Source organism: Hemitrygon akajei, chromosome 8 (genome assembly GCF_048418815.1).
Source record: "Hemitrygon akajei chromosome 8, sHemAka1.3, whole genome shotgun sequence".
In the NCBI taxonomy this organism is placed as follows: domain Eukaryota; kingdom Metazoa; phylum Chordata; class Chondrichthyes; order Myliobatiformes; family Dasyatidae; genus Hemitrygon; species Hemitrygon akajei.
In genome coordinates, this window is record NC_133131.1 from 41,016,977 (window position 1) to 41,035,545 (window position 18,569).

At 38.7% G+C, this 18,569-nt stretch overlaps 1 protein-coding gene across 1 annotated transcript in view; it reads left to right on the forward strand.

Annotated features, from left to right (window-relative positions):
• The window catches only part of tmem132e (transmembrane protein 132E), a 585,697-nt gene extending 574,798 nt beyond the window's left edge, over positions 1 to 10,899 (forward strand). Inside the window, exon 9 of the mRNA XM_073053675.1 lies at positions 43 to 10,899. Within this exon, the coding sequence (XP_072909776.1) occupies positions 43 to 1,245 (1,203 nt within the window). The 3' untranslated portion in view covers positions 1,246 to 10,899. The remainder of the gene's footprint in view (positions 1 to 42) is intronic.
• Positions 10,900 to 18,569: the final 7,670 nt, after the last annotated feature.

Consider the following 18,569-nt stretch of genomic DNA (forward strand, 5'->3'; position numbering starts at 1 on the left):
GAAGTAATTATTAATTACTCCCTTTTTTTCTTTTATTCATAGGAAGGTATCTTGAGTTCATGGATTTTCTACAGTGACAATACAGCAGCACCACTGACTCTCTACAATGTCAAAGACTACAACCTAACGATTAGTACACTAAATGATAAAGTGGTCTCTTCTAACCAGGACTCTGCTTGGCCCCTGATATTAGCAGAAGGTGAAGGATCAGGTGAATTTATCAAGGTGGAACTGGGTATCTGTGAACTCTGTAAAAAGGCAAACCGCAAGAGCATACTGTTTGTGACATTTGTTGATGTCAAGGTTCGCTTTGGATCTGATGATGACTCAGAAGAAGACTTAGAAAATACTGGTGAGGATTATGCACCTGATGGAGTTAGATTTGAAGGCAACCCATTTGGTCATAAACCAAAAGAGAAGGGTCAATTTGATTTCCTCCCAGACATTTCTTCGACAGGTAACCGTGAGGAAAGTGTTATGTGGAAGACCAGCACAACTGTAAAATCAGCTGTGGAAGATGACTCAAAGGCAGAACGAGGCAAGGGTGTTGATGGCATGCAAGATAATGGAGTGCATTTTGATAACACAGGGATGCCTAGCATGCCTCTTGACATTGATGTCACGGATCTACCAAAAGACCTTGCAGATCCTGATGATGAGTATGCCCCAACACCAAGGGGTCTAACTGATTTGGAGATTGGAATGTACGCACTGTTAGGAGTCTTCTGCCTCGCTATACTTGTTTTTCTCATCAATTGCATTGTATTTGTCCTCAAGTATAGGCACAAACGTATTCCCCCAGAGGGTCAAGCTAGCATGGATCACTCTCACCACTGGGTTTTTCTAGGCAATGGACAGCCCCTTCGTACCCAAGCTGACCTCTCACCCCAACCTGAAAGTCCTGGAAATCCCTTGGAAAACATCCAAACCTGCTGCCACAATGACCATCAGAGCAGTGGCAGTTCACAGACAAGTGTACAGAGTCAAGTGCACAGCAGAGCCGATGGTTCATCTGGGAGCTCAGTTAGGGAACACAGTGAGGATCCTCTGCACTCACCCACCTCCAAACGCAAAAGAGTCAAGTTTACTACTTTTGCCACCTTGCCGTCAGAAGAGCTTGGCTTGACATACAACTGTATCCCTATAGCTGATGAGGAAGACATTGAGTGGGTCTGCCAGGATATGGGTCTCAGAGACCCAGAGGAACTACAAAACTATATTCAGAGAATAAAGGAGATTGCCTAGGCTGCTGCTACTTTACTTTGCTGCATTTATAGTTACCAGATGTTTGTCACATTATACAGTTTTTTGTTTGGTCCACAGAAGGAAATGGCAGTGCTTGGAGACTGGGTGAACAGAAAAACATGCTCCAGCAGCACTTTTGGTCAAATGGGCACTGATGATGCTGCAATTAACAAAATGGATTTGCACTGAGAAGTTGGTCAACCTTTTCGCAAAATTACTCTCCATTGAAACAGTATTGACAAATCACAGCTGATGATTCAAAAAATGATTGGTTTAGCACAGGGGCATACTGTTTGCTCATAGTGAAATAAAAAGCATGCCGAATCGCTCTATGTAGGCGATGGTGAAATGGGACGGCATTGGCATTTTATTTTCAACTTGGACTCCAGAACACTGAGAGCTGCGGAAAATTACCTATTCTGCACAGTGTGGGATTGTTATTAGATGTAAAACACTCCTTGTAGTTGATAGGTATGAAAGAAAAAGTACGATAAGACCCTTTCCAAAGTGGTCTGCCACTGTAATGAGTTGATTGGTTAAGACAAAACTGGAATTGAAACTAAGTGGCAACTGTTGATTTTTTAAAAAGTATTTTAATCACAATTTGACACAATGTACAGACAATTCTGTACATTGACAACTTCCATTTCATCCACATTTCGGTTTCATTTATTCGCAGTAATGGAAGCTGTTGATGCAAGAGCATGGCACAAATTGCAGTGTTACTACTGGTTGTTGGAAAGCTGATACATGAATGATTAATCAAAGTTGATATGAAAAGGTTTCTCTGTTTATGGGAAACAAATAATGTTCTCAGTGAAGTGTGATAGCAGCAATCTATAAACATTTGTTATTGGCCTCATTTCATTTTAATTTAATATGCACATTTACAATGCAATTTATGGAAACACTAAAGCAGAAATGTCCATATATGACCTTTCTTAATTAACCGCATCGGCAATCAATTGTGCTCAATTCCAAAAGAAAGCAAAAATCTTAATTTGCTGGAATTGGGATTCAGTGGTTTTAATCACAGAACAACACTGAAAAAATTAATACTTCCAAGAAGATTATTTATATTTCCTTGAGGTGGTTAGCAGCTACTTTAAATCAGTGAGAGGCATTGACAGAAAATAAACCAAATCCATTGGCTTTTGTAAATTGCCAAAGGAAAATTTAACTTAAATGGCCAGCTGTTGGCAAAATGCAGGTAAGGTGTTGGAATGGCCTTTCTAATTAGTGAAGCTGTAACAAAACACCAACGTCAGTTGTAGGCCAATGGAATATGCTGACTGATCCACTAGATCTACTATGAATTGAAGGAGGATTATCAGGAAATGACAGATTAATAACAAATGAAATAAAACATTTCCTCATTACTATTTCTCCTGAAAAAAACCTGCATCAGGTACTTTGCAGGTTTAAACAATAATAAATCCTCAAGAATGAGGTGATTTAGGTGTATTTCATCTTTATGGAATGATGTATACATATTATATACTCTATATGTAGGTATATATAGATTTCTATATCATTAAACCAAGCCACAACATTAAGAAAGTTGTTGGTTAAGTTTCACTCTCTTGTAGCTTTCACTAGGCCTTTAAGAAAGTCATTTTCATTATAAACTGATAGTTCTGATGGCTGAACATATTTGAAGCCTCAGTCAGCAGTTCACTGTCTGTTCATGGTTTTATTAATAAGTTTATAAACTTCACAAAAGAAATCCACCAGGCAGAGATTTCTGACTCAATGCTTGACAGCTCACAATCCTTCAGTTCATTAAAATGATCAGCGAAGAAACAGTGGCTGGGAAAATCACATATAGAAAATCCCAGAGTTTAGCTTAACCCAGAGCATGGATAAACCACAAGAGGATCTATCTCGATTTTCATGCAGTCCTGTCAATTTTATGACATGGTACAGCCTTATGGCTAAAATGCATATGAAATATAACTACTTAACAATTTAACCTACTGTATAATCATTTTCAGTGTCTTTTCTGTTCAATATTGAAGCAAAAGTATGACTTCACTTTTTGGGCAGTTATCTTGAGGTTGTATCAAAAATGCATTCCAATTGTAATAATGAGAAGGTTGAGAGTACTTCAAAAGTGCTCTTTAGACACAGTTTTCTCTCACTAATCTGCACCCAACAATCACTTAACCAGCATCTCATTTTTCTGTAATCATGGCCTCAGCTTTTGTAACTCCATTCCAAATATTATCACCTTGTTATTTCCATTCCAGCCTATACAAAGATCCAGTAAACCCAACTTTTAAAATGTGCCTTTGACTAACTTTCCTAACTTCTCCACCTTTTTCCACTGTGAAGCGCCTTGGGAGTTTTGCTATATTTAATGCAGATTCCAAGTTATTACTGCTTGTCTTGAGATTGTAAAATTTCAAGGTTTGTGTACAGCACACAATTTATATCATTATTCCAAATATGGAGAGAGATTGCCGCAAAATTCTAAGTGTGTTTGAATTCATTGTTTTATAACATTCCTTTGTCTAGTGCACAGAAATAACCTTTATCCATAATGTTCAATGTAGCATGAGTGCAGCTTAGAACTGTAAAGTAAATAATATGGAATAAATGTATAGGTCCAGATATTTCCCAGCTGATATTAATGAACATACATTTTGCATTTTCATCTGCGTTATAATTATTGCCATTATCACAATGGCAATAAATCTTCATGATTTAAAATAATCAAACTATCACATCATCAACAATGCTTTTAGGTTTCTGTAACAATTCCAATTTAATTTGTTTCAAGGGAGCATGACCAGAAACCAACAGGTCTTATTTTCTTGTCAACTGTAGAGCTGATATGTGAATCCAAGCCAACTTGTTGAGGGCAGTTTCCATCCACTTGATTGGAGTACTCTGGTTGGACTATTCATTTTCTCCCTTTTGTCCCAGGTATATGTCTCCTTCTAGACTCCACATGCCTCTTTCCAATGGAGACTCCCCATCGCTTTCTATCTTCCTCTTCAGTGAGAAATCAGCTTCTGCCCAAAATATCACTTAACCAGCATCTCATTTTTCTGTCATCATGGCCTCAGCTTGATAAAATATGTAGTATTAAGCGTCTCTATGTATCATTGTTTATTGTGCATCTATGACATCATGGTCAACCATGAAATATCTAAAATTCTCCAAGCATAACCCTGCCTTTTTTTGTGTAACTTGTGTAGAATACTTAGAGCTGCATGCTTTGTAAACCATGTTCTCAAAGACCATACTGATACATTCTATTCATTTTAACTCATTACTCTTCAATTAAATGATTTATAGCTTTAATGATTGTATTCATATTTACCAATAAATATTCAAAGATCCATTATATACTTTGAAAGCCTCCTCATCTATTTCACAGAATCCTGGATAATTTCTGTCAATGTCTCCCCTCTTCTAGATGCAGGTATTGAAAGTGTTGCCTAATTAGCCCATATACTGTAGGAGCAAGACAGTTAGGGAATCTACTAGCAGCACTGGGAATCAAGCACTGCTACAGGAGATTCATCTATTGAACTTTCCAGGCTTAAGATCAATTGAAAATTCTTCCATGTATCAGCTTTCAAAAAATAACCATTGAGGCTACATAATGTTATCAAATTAATGAATGGTGCACAAGTAAAATTATACCAACTCTTTATACAATATATATAGTATACAGTAACATAAGTTAATTTAAGTCCTGTTATCATCCTTAATACAGTCTAATCAGTACTTCTGTCCTCCTTGTCTTGGTCTTCCTTTCGTATAAGAGTGCTTTATATTCATTTTATTTACCTATCAAAACCAACTACGTGTTCTTGAAATCTGAAAATTGGTCATTTTACTTGGTCTACATTTCCTTCAAAATGCACTAATTCTAATTCCTTATAATTCATAAATGATGTTCGGATAATTTCATATTTTTCCCTCTTCTCTCCTACAGCATTGTGCTTCATACACTGGTGGGCTGTTAGATTTAATTGCTCCAAGACCATTGAAAACAATTATAAATTACTACCCAAAACTTTAGCGTTTTCCTCGTTCAGGAGTTGCTTCCTGGCTTGCACATATTATTCAATGTGAATGTCTGCCTCAACAGATCACTAATAGGAGTCTACAGCTTTAAATATTTGATAACAATCTTAGATAGAAATTGTAGAGTGCATAGAAACATACTCAAGTGGAACTGTTTGAAGCATTGCACCCATTTCATCCATGACAGCAGGACTCTGCATGACAAGCAAGTAGTTGTGCATGGATGTTGAAGCTAGAGGATTCCCCAGATCAGTGGCTAAGCATAAATTTGTGATTCATGTGGAATCCCTTAATTTATTTGTATGTGCCTTGTATGATCAGAGTTCTTAAAGGAATGGGTTCTGTATGATAATCGTTGGTGGAAATATTACTGGATTTAGGCCAGTTACTTCTAAGAGTGTTGAGGGAGTCAGAAAGTCCAACTGCAAAGCACAATGACTTACAATATGTATGGGCTATTCCTCTAAGAAACATGAGTTGGTCTTCTGACAAGGTCTTACTTCCCAGAGAAGGCCCACGCTTTCTCCTAAATGTCAAATGAGCATTACATAAAGATTGACATCATATTATGTTCCCAGCAGTTTCCATGCATAATGTACACACCAATGGTTATATCTTTGTCTTGATCATAAATTATATTTTCCACATCAAATAACATTTGGATTATATTTCATGAGATTGCAAAATTAGCAGCTATGGGTAGTTGCCCTGTAATGAATCCCACAAAACTTGAAGGGAAAAAAAGACATGTTTATCATCAATAGTGTGAAAATAATTGTATGGCTGTGCAACAGAAAGCATTGTGATGCAAATAATGGTGAAACCTGGAATTTAAATTCCATGATAAAATGTAGAACACTAAATCGTCCTGTAAAAACAGGTGGAAAGAGTTATTCAAATAAAGAAGTGAAAGGGCCCATATTATCCTAGAAACATAGAAAACCTATAGAACAATACAGGCCCTTTGGCCTACAAAGCTGCACCGAACATGTCCTTAACCTGAGAAATTACCTCGGGTTACCCATAGCCCTCCATTTTTCTGAGCTCCCTTTGCCTGTCCAGGAGTCTCTTAAAAGACCCTATTGTATCCGCCTCCACCACCATCACCAGCAGGCCATTCCACGCACTCACCACTCTCTGCATAAAAAACTTACCCCTGATATTCTCCTCTGTACCTACTTCCAAGCACCTTAATATAGTGCCCTCTCATGCTGGTCATTTCAGCTCTGGGGAAAAGCCTTTGCCTATCCACACAATCAATGTCTCTCATCATCTTATACAACTCTGTCAGGTCACCTCTCATCCTCCTTCGCTCCAAGGAAAAAAGGCATGCTCCCCAGTCCAGGCAACATCTTTGTAAATCACCTCTGCACCTTTTCTATGGTTTCCACCTCCTTCCTGTGAGGTGACCAGAACTGAGCACAGTACTCCTAGTGGGGTCTGACCAGGGTCCTATATAGCTGCAACATTACCTCTCGGCTCCTAAACTGAATCCCACGATTGATGAAGGCCAATGTACTGTACTCTTTCTTAACCACAAAGCACAGCAGCTTTATGTGTACTATGGATTCGGTCCCCAAGATCCCTCAGATCCTCCACACTGCCAAAAGTCTTACCATTAATACTATATTCTGTCATCTTATTTGACCTACCAAAATTAACCGCCTCTCACTTATCTGGGTTGAACTCCATCTGCCAATTCTCAGCCCAGTTTTGCATCCTATCAATGTCCCGCTGTAACCTCTGACAGCCCTCCACACCATCCACAACACCTCCAACCTTTGTGTCATCAGCAAATTTACTAACCTATCCCTCCACTTCCTTATCCTGGTCATATATAAAAATCACAAAGAGTAGGGGTCCCAGAACAGATCCCTGAGGCACACCACTGGTGACCGACCTCCATGAAGAATATGACCCGTCTACAAACTGTTCTTTGCCTTCTGTGGGCAAGCCAGTTCTGGATCCACAAAGCAATGTCCCCATGGATCCCATGCCTCCTTACTTTCTCAATAAGCCTTGCATGGGGTACCTTGTCAAATGCCTCGCTGAAATCCATATACACTACATCTACTGCTCTACCATCATCAATGTGTTTAGTCACATCCTCAAAAAATTCAGTCAGGCTCGTAAGGCATGCTCTGCCTTTCACAAAGCCATGCTGTCTATTCTTAATCATATTATGCCTCTCCAGATCTTCATAAATCCTGCCTCTCAGGATCATCTCCATCAACTTACCAACCACTGAAGTAAGACTCACTGGTCTATAATTTCCTGGGCTATCTCTACTCCCTTCCTTGAATAAGGGAACAACATCCGCAACTCTCCAATCCTCCGGAACCTCTCCCATCCCCATTGATGATGCAAAGATCATTGCTCATTGATCATTGCTCAGCAATATCCTCCCTTGCCTCCCACAGTAGCCTGGAATACATCTTGTCTGGTCCCGGTAACTTATGCAACTTGATTCTTTCCAAAAGCTCCAGGAATCCTCTTCCTTATTATCTACAATGCTTAATCTTTTCAGTTTGCTGCAAGTCATCCCTACGATTGCCAAGATCCTTTTCTGTAGTGAATACTGAAGCAAAGTACTCATTAAGTACCTCTGTTATCTCCTCCGGTTCCATACACACTTTTCCACTGTCACACTTGATTGGTCTTATTCTCTCATGTCTTATCCTCTTGCTTTTCACGTACTGGTAGAATTCCTTGGGGTTTTCCTTAACCCTGTCCGCCAAGGACTTCTCGTGGCCTCTTCTGGCTCTCTTAATTTCTTTCTTGAGCTCCTTCCTGCTAGCCTTACAATCTTCTACCATTACCTAGCTTTTTGAACCTTAAGCTCTTCTTTACTTCTTAAGAAAATCTGGTTCAATGATGGAAAAAGGTCTGTCCGAGTTCAGAATACTCAGATTTAAGATAAATAATGGCAAAACAGACTGTTTACATTTATTTAAATGCACATTGTTCAGAAAAGAACAAAATAGAATAATGCAACACTAGCCTCTTGGATTCCTTTAGTAATTGTTGGGAAAAAAAACCTAATAGGCCACTTCCTTAAGTAATTCAGTGAAAAGGTGAATCATCTTCCAGGCAATAAATGATAATTTTCCTCACTGAGTGTGCCAGGCCTAAATTGCATTGCGGCTTGTTTCTGCGGCACTCTACGCTGATGTGCATCTGAGTCCTAGCTGATTTTGTCCCTACACAGTTTTAGAGAGGGAGAAATGCCAAGTCTTGCAAACATGATTGCTGTCTCTCAGTTGGCATTATCATAAAGCAGTGGTGTCAACAGGACAACCTTAGATTATTCCCCCCCCCCCATTATTTCTTTATTTCAGTTGGTATTGAACTTTTTTGTGAGGAATTTGGGGTAAAAAAGAGTTTGATGTTGATGGCTGATGCACACTGAAGGGCCTGTTTCCATGCTTTAAGCACATGGGCCTCAGAAATGCACAGTGACAAAAACAAAAAAAATTAGCACAAAATTTCCTAACTGCTGAGAAAATTAGACATTTTAGGTGCAGGGATCTCAAAGCATTCACCTTTGTTATTGTTAACTGGCTTGTGAATAACAAACACTTCTGGTTATGGTTTACACCTGCATCAGGATATTGATTAGACCATTCATATCCCTTTGTCATTCTTTAGTGTAGCTCCTGCCAGCTTTGAAAATTGTCTGCTATTACTCACATCAGAATCACCAGAATTTAATGATAGGGGCAATTGGCAATGATGAATAAATGTAATAAGTATTCACATATAAAATAAATTTCATAGTCTGTCATATTCCATCACTGTCACCTTCTAGGATGTTTAAAACAACACCTGATTCAACAAAGTTTAAATGAAAAGTAATCTTATCTATAAATGATATGTATAATTGTAAATACTGAGAGGCTGATTATTTAGGTATTATTTTATATCACAAAATAGATAAGTGAATTAGCATTAATCACAAATATATGTAGGTTATACTAATTCATAATCATTGGCCATTTAAAAAATACAGCAGTCGCATCACAGGCCTGTATTTTTTCATATATAGAAAGCATTTGGGCTGTTACTCACTGGGAGGAAAAATACAATTGGTAAAGTTTCTCCAAAATTGTAGAAATGTTTTATTATAAGTACAGATTCCTATGTTCATTGTAAAATGTTTGTATTTTCCATGTTACTGCTTGTGATGATTATTATTTCTACTTCAAATTATCCAAAATAAAAACCCTCTTTTTAGTGCCTCTAAAGGCACATAAAGCAAAATAGAAATATTGGGATAAAAATTCATAAATCCTGAGAAAAATAAGTAAATAATTTAGAGTTCTCTAAAAACATTTATCTTTATAATAAATTGAAAGCTGATCCCTAAATGCCAAACAATTCTGAATATGATTACACCAGCCATGATTTAGGATATTTTGATATATTTTAATGAAGTTCCTGCCAGCTTTGAACAGGGACCATTAGCCTCAAGAGTTCCACCTGAGCACTTAATGAAGGACACAATTGGCAGAGGTTTGTTTATAGTTAAATAATCAATATTCAATTTATTTTCCTCACACATAGTAAGAATTGTGCACTGGATTAAAAACAAACCTCCAATTGTATGTACACGTTCCATAAACTGAAGAAGTATTTTATCAAATCAGATTCCACTTTTCAGTGTTGGGCTCATGAAGAAACTATTATGTGAGTTATATTATTACATCTGGCAACGTCTATTATTTTTCCAGCAAATATCCATTCTCTGATTGGTGATATAGCAATAAATGATGAATTGGTAGGCTCTCAGGATGAAGCAAGCTAGATGAACTTCCTATATATGTTCATATTATTCCATTTCTGATACATTTGCCAGCCTGAATGGTGTTCTATTATTTTTACTTCAGTTTATTCTTCAATATGTAACTTATCTGAACACTTCACAGTCATCCTCCATCATTCTTTGACTTGACTTAAATCGTTATTTACGTTCCAAGCATGAAATTCACAAACATCTAAAATGATCTAAGTTCTAGCCAGTAAGATTCCTTATTCTGAACATAAATGATTGAGCCAATTGATCAGAATCCAGTATGTGACTCACTCTGGGGATCCATTATTCGGTATGTAAACCATCTGAACTGCTCAATTAAATACTAGCCTGTAATTCACTCAAAGGATCTATTATTTGATATATTTCAACAATTTAAGATGCTTGATTAGTTGCTTGCCTGTAATTCATTCCTGGAATCCATTATTCTATGTATAAACATGTGAACCGTTTAATTAGATTTTGAACTGCATCTCACTCTGGGGATCTATTATTTGACACAGTTTAAGAGCAGTTACTCTCACCTTTATAACATCAAAAACCTAACCTGTTTTAATGCAGAGGACATGCTAAATGAAAATATTTACAGTTTATCTTTCATTTGTTATATTAATATTTATAATTGAAAAAAATAAAATCTAGGAACTACTGAACAATTGCACCAAATTAATTTCATCCCTAGTTTTCCCCAGTTTTTTTTTATCCAAGACCAAGTAATGAACTAATGCTCATAAAACATTTTTCCCCAAAGAACTGTCAATATCCAAATCTATGAATGCAATTAAAAACACAAATTTTGGCAAGCACTTGATATTAAGTTCTGTTGTACAATATATTCTTCAATTAATCAAACACATTTTTTATATTTCAAACAGTAAAGGCTGTCTCTACAGCCATGTTATCCCAGCATGCCTTGCAATCGAAAACTCTCTTTGCATACATCATGAAATTTGTTGTTTTGCAGCAGCATAATAATGAAAACTATAAATTACAATAAAGATGTATTTAAAAATATTAAATTAAATAAATAGTGCAAAAGGAGAGGGGAAAAATACTGAGGTAGTGATCATGAATTCATTGTCCATTCAGAAATCTGATGGCGGAGAGGAGCGAGATGGACCACCACGCTGTTGTGTGTTGATGACAGATCAAGACGTGTGTGCATTCACGTCTTTGTCTGGTCACAGAGAGAGGCACAGCCACCATGGTAGGCCTTCAATTAAACTTACTGTGTAGCAAAGCCTATATACATCATTGTGTTTGTGCTTTAACCTTTGATTCTGATTTGACTCTTTTCTATTAAGACTTTGAATAAACATTGGAAAAAAGTGAATTCAGTGGAGAACTTAGTTTGCATAAATTATAAGAAATGAACAGACACATTGAATCTATGGAAATAAACATTTATAAAGTAGTCATTTCTGTAAATGCTATCAGGTAAGGGTTACAGGTGATCAACTTTTTTCATTGCATTAACTAAATTGTATGTGTCAATCACAAAATCTAGGATTCTGAATGGCTTAAGGGCAGAGTGAATAGACTAGAATTAAAATATCACTGAACAATACATGAAAGAGCTAAGTATTTAAAAAAATAATTAAACCTCAGATTTCTAATCTTTATTCAATTTGCTATTAACTATACAGCTATCTGAATGCATCAATTGGTTATAATTTTATAACTATTACTTAAATCATCTAAGTTATCTTAACCCTTTGATTATGTACCAAGCATGTAATGTATAAACATTTAAAATGCAGTGGAGAGAATGAGAGAAAATGAATAATTTTCTGCATTTTTCACTTTTTCACATTAATTGAGGCCAGTATATGGTTAAATCCAATCACCTTCTAATTATCCTCAAAAAAGTGCAACAACTTGGACCTTTAAAAGGATACAAAATACTGCATTCTGCATGATGCTCCTCATTTTACAACATCTATATGGAGATCTGTAGGACAACATAAATAATTTGATAAATCATTCAATAAGGCAATTTTTAAATATTCTCAGATGAATCTTTTTCTCTGACTTCATTCATTTAATAAGAACTTTAACCTGAAACAAAATGTCTGGCTTGGTCTGCCGATCAGGTCCATGTGATGGTCTAGTCAGAACCTTACACCATGTACAACAATATTTCACATGCTTTCCTTGATCTTTTACGTGGAGACTGGCAAGGCCAAAAATTGGCAATTGGTAGCCCTGTGGATCAGCTTGCAAATAGACCAGTTTCTTCATTCACTAATGGGACAGAATAAGTGAAACCTCCAAGCAAATTCAGTCTTAAAAAGGCTGGCTATTTAAAGTACAATGGAATGTTAAACCAAAGCCCCGCTAAACTAAGATATGTGAATTAGTTGGAGAAATTTGATCAAAGTATAACATGTATTTCATGGGGTCATTCTTTAAATTAAAATACCTTGGGAAGTGTGTGCTCTGATTTTTGGAGATCATTTTTGGCAGTCCCTGAGGATTATCTTTCATTCTGTTTCTATGAGTTCTAGATAACTGATGAGGAAGGTTCAGTGGATGGCTGCCAATCAAACAGTCTGCTTTATGCTCCATCACGTGCAATCTTCTCCCCAACATCCAGGATGTCTTCACAGACCGATGCCTCTAAAAGGCAGCATCCATCAATAAGGAACCCCATCACCCAGGACAGGCCCGCTTCGCATTGCTACCAACAAGAAGGAGGTACAGGAGTCTGAAGGCACACAACTAAATGATTCAGGAACAGCTTCGTCCTCTCTGCTATCAAATTTCTGAATGTACATTGTATGCATGAACACCACCTCACAATTTTTGCACTACTTATTTAATGTATGTACTGTAATTTACAGGTGTTATTATTACATATTGCAAGGTACTGATGCCACATAATAAGTTTCACAACATATACCAATGATATCATAAGACCATAAAATATAGGAGCAGAAGTAGGCCATTTGGCCCATCAAGTCTATTACACATTTTCAATTTTAGACTATAAGACCATAAGACAAAGGAGCAGAAGTCAGCCATTCGGCCCATCGAGTGCTCTGCCATTTTATCATGAGCTGATCCATTCTCCCATTTAGTCCCACTTACCCGCCTTCCAGTCAACAAGTACAATGCCAGAATCTATCGATTCTTAAAAGATCATTGTTAATGCCTCTACAATCTCTCCAGCTACTTCCTTCAGAACCCAAGGGTGCATTCCATCAGGTCCAGGGGATTTATCCACCCTCAGACCATTAAGCATCCTGAGCACCTTCTCAGTCATAATTTTCACTACACATACTTCACTTTCCGACACTCTTGAATGTTCGGTATACTACAGATATCTTCTGCTGTGAAGACTGATGCAAAATACGCATTCAGTTCCTCTACTATCTCTGCGTCTCTCATTATAATATCTCCAATGTCATTTTTTTTGGTCCAATATCTACCCTCAACTCTCTTTTTCCCTTTATATACTTTAAAAAGCTTTTAGTATCTTCTTTGGTATTAGTTGCCAGCTTTCTTTCATAATTCATCTTTTCCTTCCTAATGACCTTCTTAGTTTCCTTCTGCAAGTTTTTAAAAGCTCCCCAATCCTCGATCTTTCCACTAACTTTGGCTTCCTGGTATGCCCTCTCTTTTGCTTTTACTTTGAGTCTGACTTCACTTGTCAGCCATGGTAGTGTCCTTCTGCCATTTGAAAATTTCTTCTTATTTGGAGTATATCTGTTTTGCACTTCCCTCATTTTTCGCAGAAACTCCAGCCATTGCTGCTCTGCTGTCCTTCCTTCTAGTGTCCCCTTCCAGTTCCCTTCTCATGCCATTGTAATTTTCTTTATTCCACTGAAATACCAAGACATTGCAATTTAGTTTCTCCTTTTCAAATTTCAAAGTGAACTCGATCGTATTGTGATCACTGTTCCCTAAGGATTCCTTAACCTGAAGCTCTCTTATCACCTCCAGATCATTGCACAACACCCAATCCAGCACAGCCGATCCCCTAGTGAGCTCAACAACAAGCTGTTCTAAAAAGCCATCCCTTGGACGGTCTACAAATTCTCTCTCTTGAGGTCCAGTACTGGCCTGGTTTTCCCAATCCACTTTCATGTTAAAATCCCCAATGATTATCATGGCATTGCCCTTCTGACACACCTTTGCTATCTCCTGCTGTAATTTGTAATCCACATCCTGGCTGCTATTTAGAGGCCTGTATACAACTGTCATTAGTGTCCTTTTACACTTGCCATTTCATAACTCTACACCTTCTGATCCTGTGTCATCCCTTTCTAATGATTTAATATTATTTCTTATACACAGGGCCACACCACCCCCTCTGCCAACTAACCTATCTTTCCAATACACTGTAGATCCTTGGGTGTTCAGCTCCCAATGGCTGCCATCCTTTAGCCAAGTTTCAGAGATGGCCACAACATCATACTTGCCAATCTGTAGCTGAATTTCAAAATCATCCATTTTATTTCTTATGCTGCGTGCATTCAAATACAACACTTTCAGGTCCAGTATTTGTTGCTTTCTGTTTTAACTACACCACACCTCTGTTGCCCTGTAACTCATCCCTGCTTATATCAAACCTGATTCTGATGTTGAGCACCTTGAGAGTTATTGGAACTGCCTACATCTGAACAAGTGGACAGTATGTTCCTTACTCGTGCCTTGCAGCTGATGGAGAGAATGTGAGTCTCACACCACTGCGTTCCAAGACTATGACTGTTCCTGTAGCCATGTACGTGGCTGGTCCACGAGTTTCTGAATAATAGTGACCTATATTGATGATTGATGACTCAACAATGCTAGTCAATGTAAAGCATTTTCAGTTAAATTCTTCCCTTTATTAACCCAAGCAGGAATATTGTTTAGAAGAGGTATATATATATATAGTTGTCTCTCGTGGTCCGAGGAAGACTACATTGTGCATTCTGGCAGTGTTTTTTACGAGGCCGAGTTGAGAGCTCGACATCAACCCAGCACGGATGGAGAGCGCACTTGGGGGCAGTCTGTCACTGGATTGAACTTGGGAACCTCCGTTCTCCAGCCCGGCGCTGATCTCACTGTGCCACCAGCCGACCTTTTCACAATGTAACCAGTGCGTGAAAGATATTAAAGTGGAAGAGCCTTGCACAGAGACGATCCCACTCTCTCGGCCTCAGAAGTCAGGATCCAGTGGCACGAAGAATCGTTACATCTGGCAACTTCCTTGGCTGCATTGGATGGCCGCGTCTTCTTCAGTGCTCTGCCGTGCCCTACGCATTCCACAATGCGCTGCTGCAACGCCTTCTCAGCCGTTAAACCCCGGGGTTTCCTCCGCCTGATCCACCGAAGCAGTCTTTGCATGCTGGGATGAGCAAATTCCCATCTCACCAAGGTTTTCAGACCTGTTGGCTATCCTCACCTGGTTTAGCCGGCCTGTCAAAGCCCTTGCCCAGGTGTGGCCGCTGTCGTGTGCAAACAGCTACGAGGAGCCACAGGTGAAAGCTGGGCGTTGGTGGGGACCAATAGATGACGAGCCACTCCAAGGAGTGTGACAAGCCCCCCATCTAGAGGTGCTAGCCCTCCCATGCACCCCTTAGAAGAGGTATCACAAAGAATAAGGCAGGTTTACAGTAAGGCCTAAGAAGTTTAGGCAGGATCTAAGGAGCAACCTGAAGCACCCAGACAATTCACTTCTATGTAGTGTCTGGAGGAACATTTCACCAACCAAGGAATAGAAGATAATGGATCCAAAACTGTAAGCTGCTAAACGGGATTAATACAGGCACTTGATGGTCAACATCAGCTAAAGCACCAGCTTCTCTATGACTAACATTTATCAAGCCTACCAGAAGTTACCCCAGTAATGTTTTGAAATGAGCTGTTAGCTTTAATTATGCTGAATGATGAATCTATAACACAAATAACGTACTGTATTACATTTCTTGTTTTTCTTGTTACAGGATAGAGGGCCATTAACCCATTACGGCTATGTTGGCACACAAAGCAACCTGAACCCTTTGATGTATTCTATCTAAAGTTACATTAATATTCCCCAGATTTTATTACTCATCCATGCACAAGCCACAGTTTATAGTGACCAGAGGTCAGGCTTAAACCGGGGTCACTTGACCTGTTTAATTAGCTTCAGTGGAGATACTGAGATGAATATTCAGAATTGCAAACTTTTTTGGTTTTTCCATGTTTGATGTCAGGAGATAATAAAAGCAGAGATGATACACTTAACCCAGATTTAATGTTGAATAATCTTCTTATGCAATTTCAAATACTCTCACTGGTCACTTTATTAAGTATCCCCTGTACCTAATAAAGTGGACATTGTGTGTATGTTCATGGTCTTCTGCTGCTGTAGGCCATCTAAAGCGAGGTTCGATGTGCTATGTGTTCAGAGATACATTTCTGCAGAGCACTCTTATAGTGCATGGTTATTTGAGTTACTGTCACCTTCCTGTCAGCTTGAACCAGTCTGGCCATTCTCCTCTGACTTCCTCTCATTAACAAAGTTCTTGCCTACAGAACTGCTGCTCACTGGATGTTTTATTTTGCTTTTCACACCATTCTCTGTAAACTCTAGGGACTATTGTGCATGCAATCACCAAAAATTCCACGGTCAAAGTCACTCGGATCACTTTTCTTCCCTGTTTTGATGTTTACATTGAACAACAACTGAACCACTTGACCATGTCTGCTTGCTTTTATGCACCAAGTTGCTGCCACACGATTGGCTGATCAGATATTTGCATTAATGAGCAGGTGTATAGATGTACCTAATAAAGTGGCCACTAAATGTCGGTCATTAACAAAGACATTCAAATAGTTTTTATGTGAACCAATGCAGAATGAGAAAAAATCCTTTCTCGTGTCTTTATCATTGCATTTTCTGCGGAGATGTTTCACACTCTCACGAACCAGCCCCACCACCGTCTCCTACCATAAGACTTGAGGGTGAATAGGAGGGGGATAATGAACAGACTAAATTATTGCTACTACCCTGATGAGGTGAGACTGGCATGAACAAAGATAAGTTCCCGTGCTAGTGAAGAGGTCAAACGGTAGACTGATGGGGACGTATATCAACGTGCCTTGTGCATTGTCTGGCCTGCATGACAGCTTGCAAAATCTGTCAAGGAACACAGAGCAATCCATCTGGAATGAAGAATAATTTATTTCCATTGGAAATGACAAGTATCTCTAAGCCAGCTGGCATCAATATTTTTGCATTACAGCAGTTGATAGAGCTGATTTCTGTTTTCATGGAAACACAGATGGAGGCCATTCAAACTATTCATGGTTGTTTGAGTGACTTTTTTTTTATTGACCAGGAGTCCAGTGCCGGTCCATTCAAGTTCTGCCAATTCAATCCTGGAGCCAAAGTTTTTAGTTGGGAGCAGATTGCTGATCACCAACACCTACCTAACAGAAAGGAAAACTGCCCGGCATTCAATAGATTAGTCCCACAACCTAAATAATCCCACAGCCAACAGCCATGCAGTCCCACCATATGGTGATCTACAAAAGAAAACATCCATCTGAACTAATTACAGCCCCATTAGTCTATTAAAACTTACCAGGAGTGGTCAAAGGTGTAATTGAGAGTGCTGTCAAGCAGACCCTGCCAAAACATTGGTCAGCAATGCTCATTTTAAGTGACACTCGAATCACTTATCTACAGACTTCATTGCAGCCTTGTTGCAAATCTGTCTGACTAGCTAGATTGAATTATTTAAGTAGGTAACAAAGAAAGTTAATATGACCGTGTGTTTGATGTAGTCTTTGTGTATTTTAGCAAGGCTTTTGCCAAGGTCTTTTGTGAAAAGCCAATTAAAAGGAATGTCCCATCTGAAACAAAGATCCCTTTAAGATACAAAGAAAATGAAAATGACGTAGCATGGATTGGATGAGATATTAAGGATTGCATTAAATCCAAGGAAATGGCTAATAAACATGCCAAGGGAAAAAAACACAAAAATTTGAAGACTGGAAACATTTTAGAATTCAGCAAAGCATGACTGGGAAATTGTTGAAGAAGGGGAAAATGGAATATGAGAGTTAGTTGGTTGGTTGGTTGGCATCCGTATGTCTTGAAGGACAATGGCTGATGATGATCATCACAAACCTGGGCAGAAGGTATGGAGATCCTGCAATACCCAGTCATCAGGATCCCCCTCTCAGCCTCACCAGTGCAGTCTAAAGGAAAGCTTATGAAGCAACACATTTGGCACAAGCTTGGCCACAGGAGCTGTCAAAGGACGTTCAATAACATCCAGCGGTCATAGGGGCTCCACTCCTGATTTGCCTTTTGGGTTTACTTTCATAGCTTTCATCTCTCCCAAGGCTGCCCACAGGGCAGTGGGACTATTTACCCATAGCTGAGGATCTGTATAATGAGCACCAGGGCATGTCCGTACACTGGTGGGCCTGCGTGCTATGTGTGCAGGGGCTAGACCTCCTCCCTGTCCTCTGTGGTTCAGCCTGAGTCCGA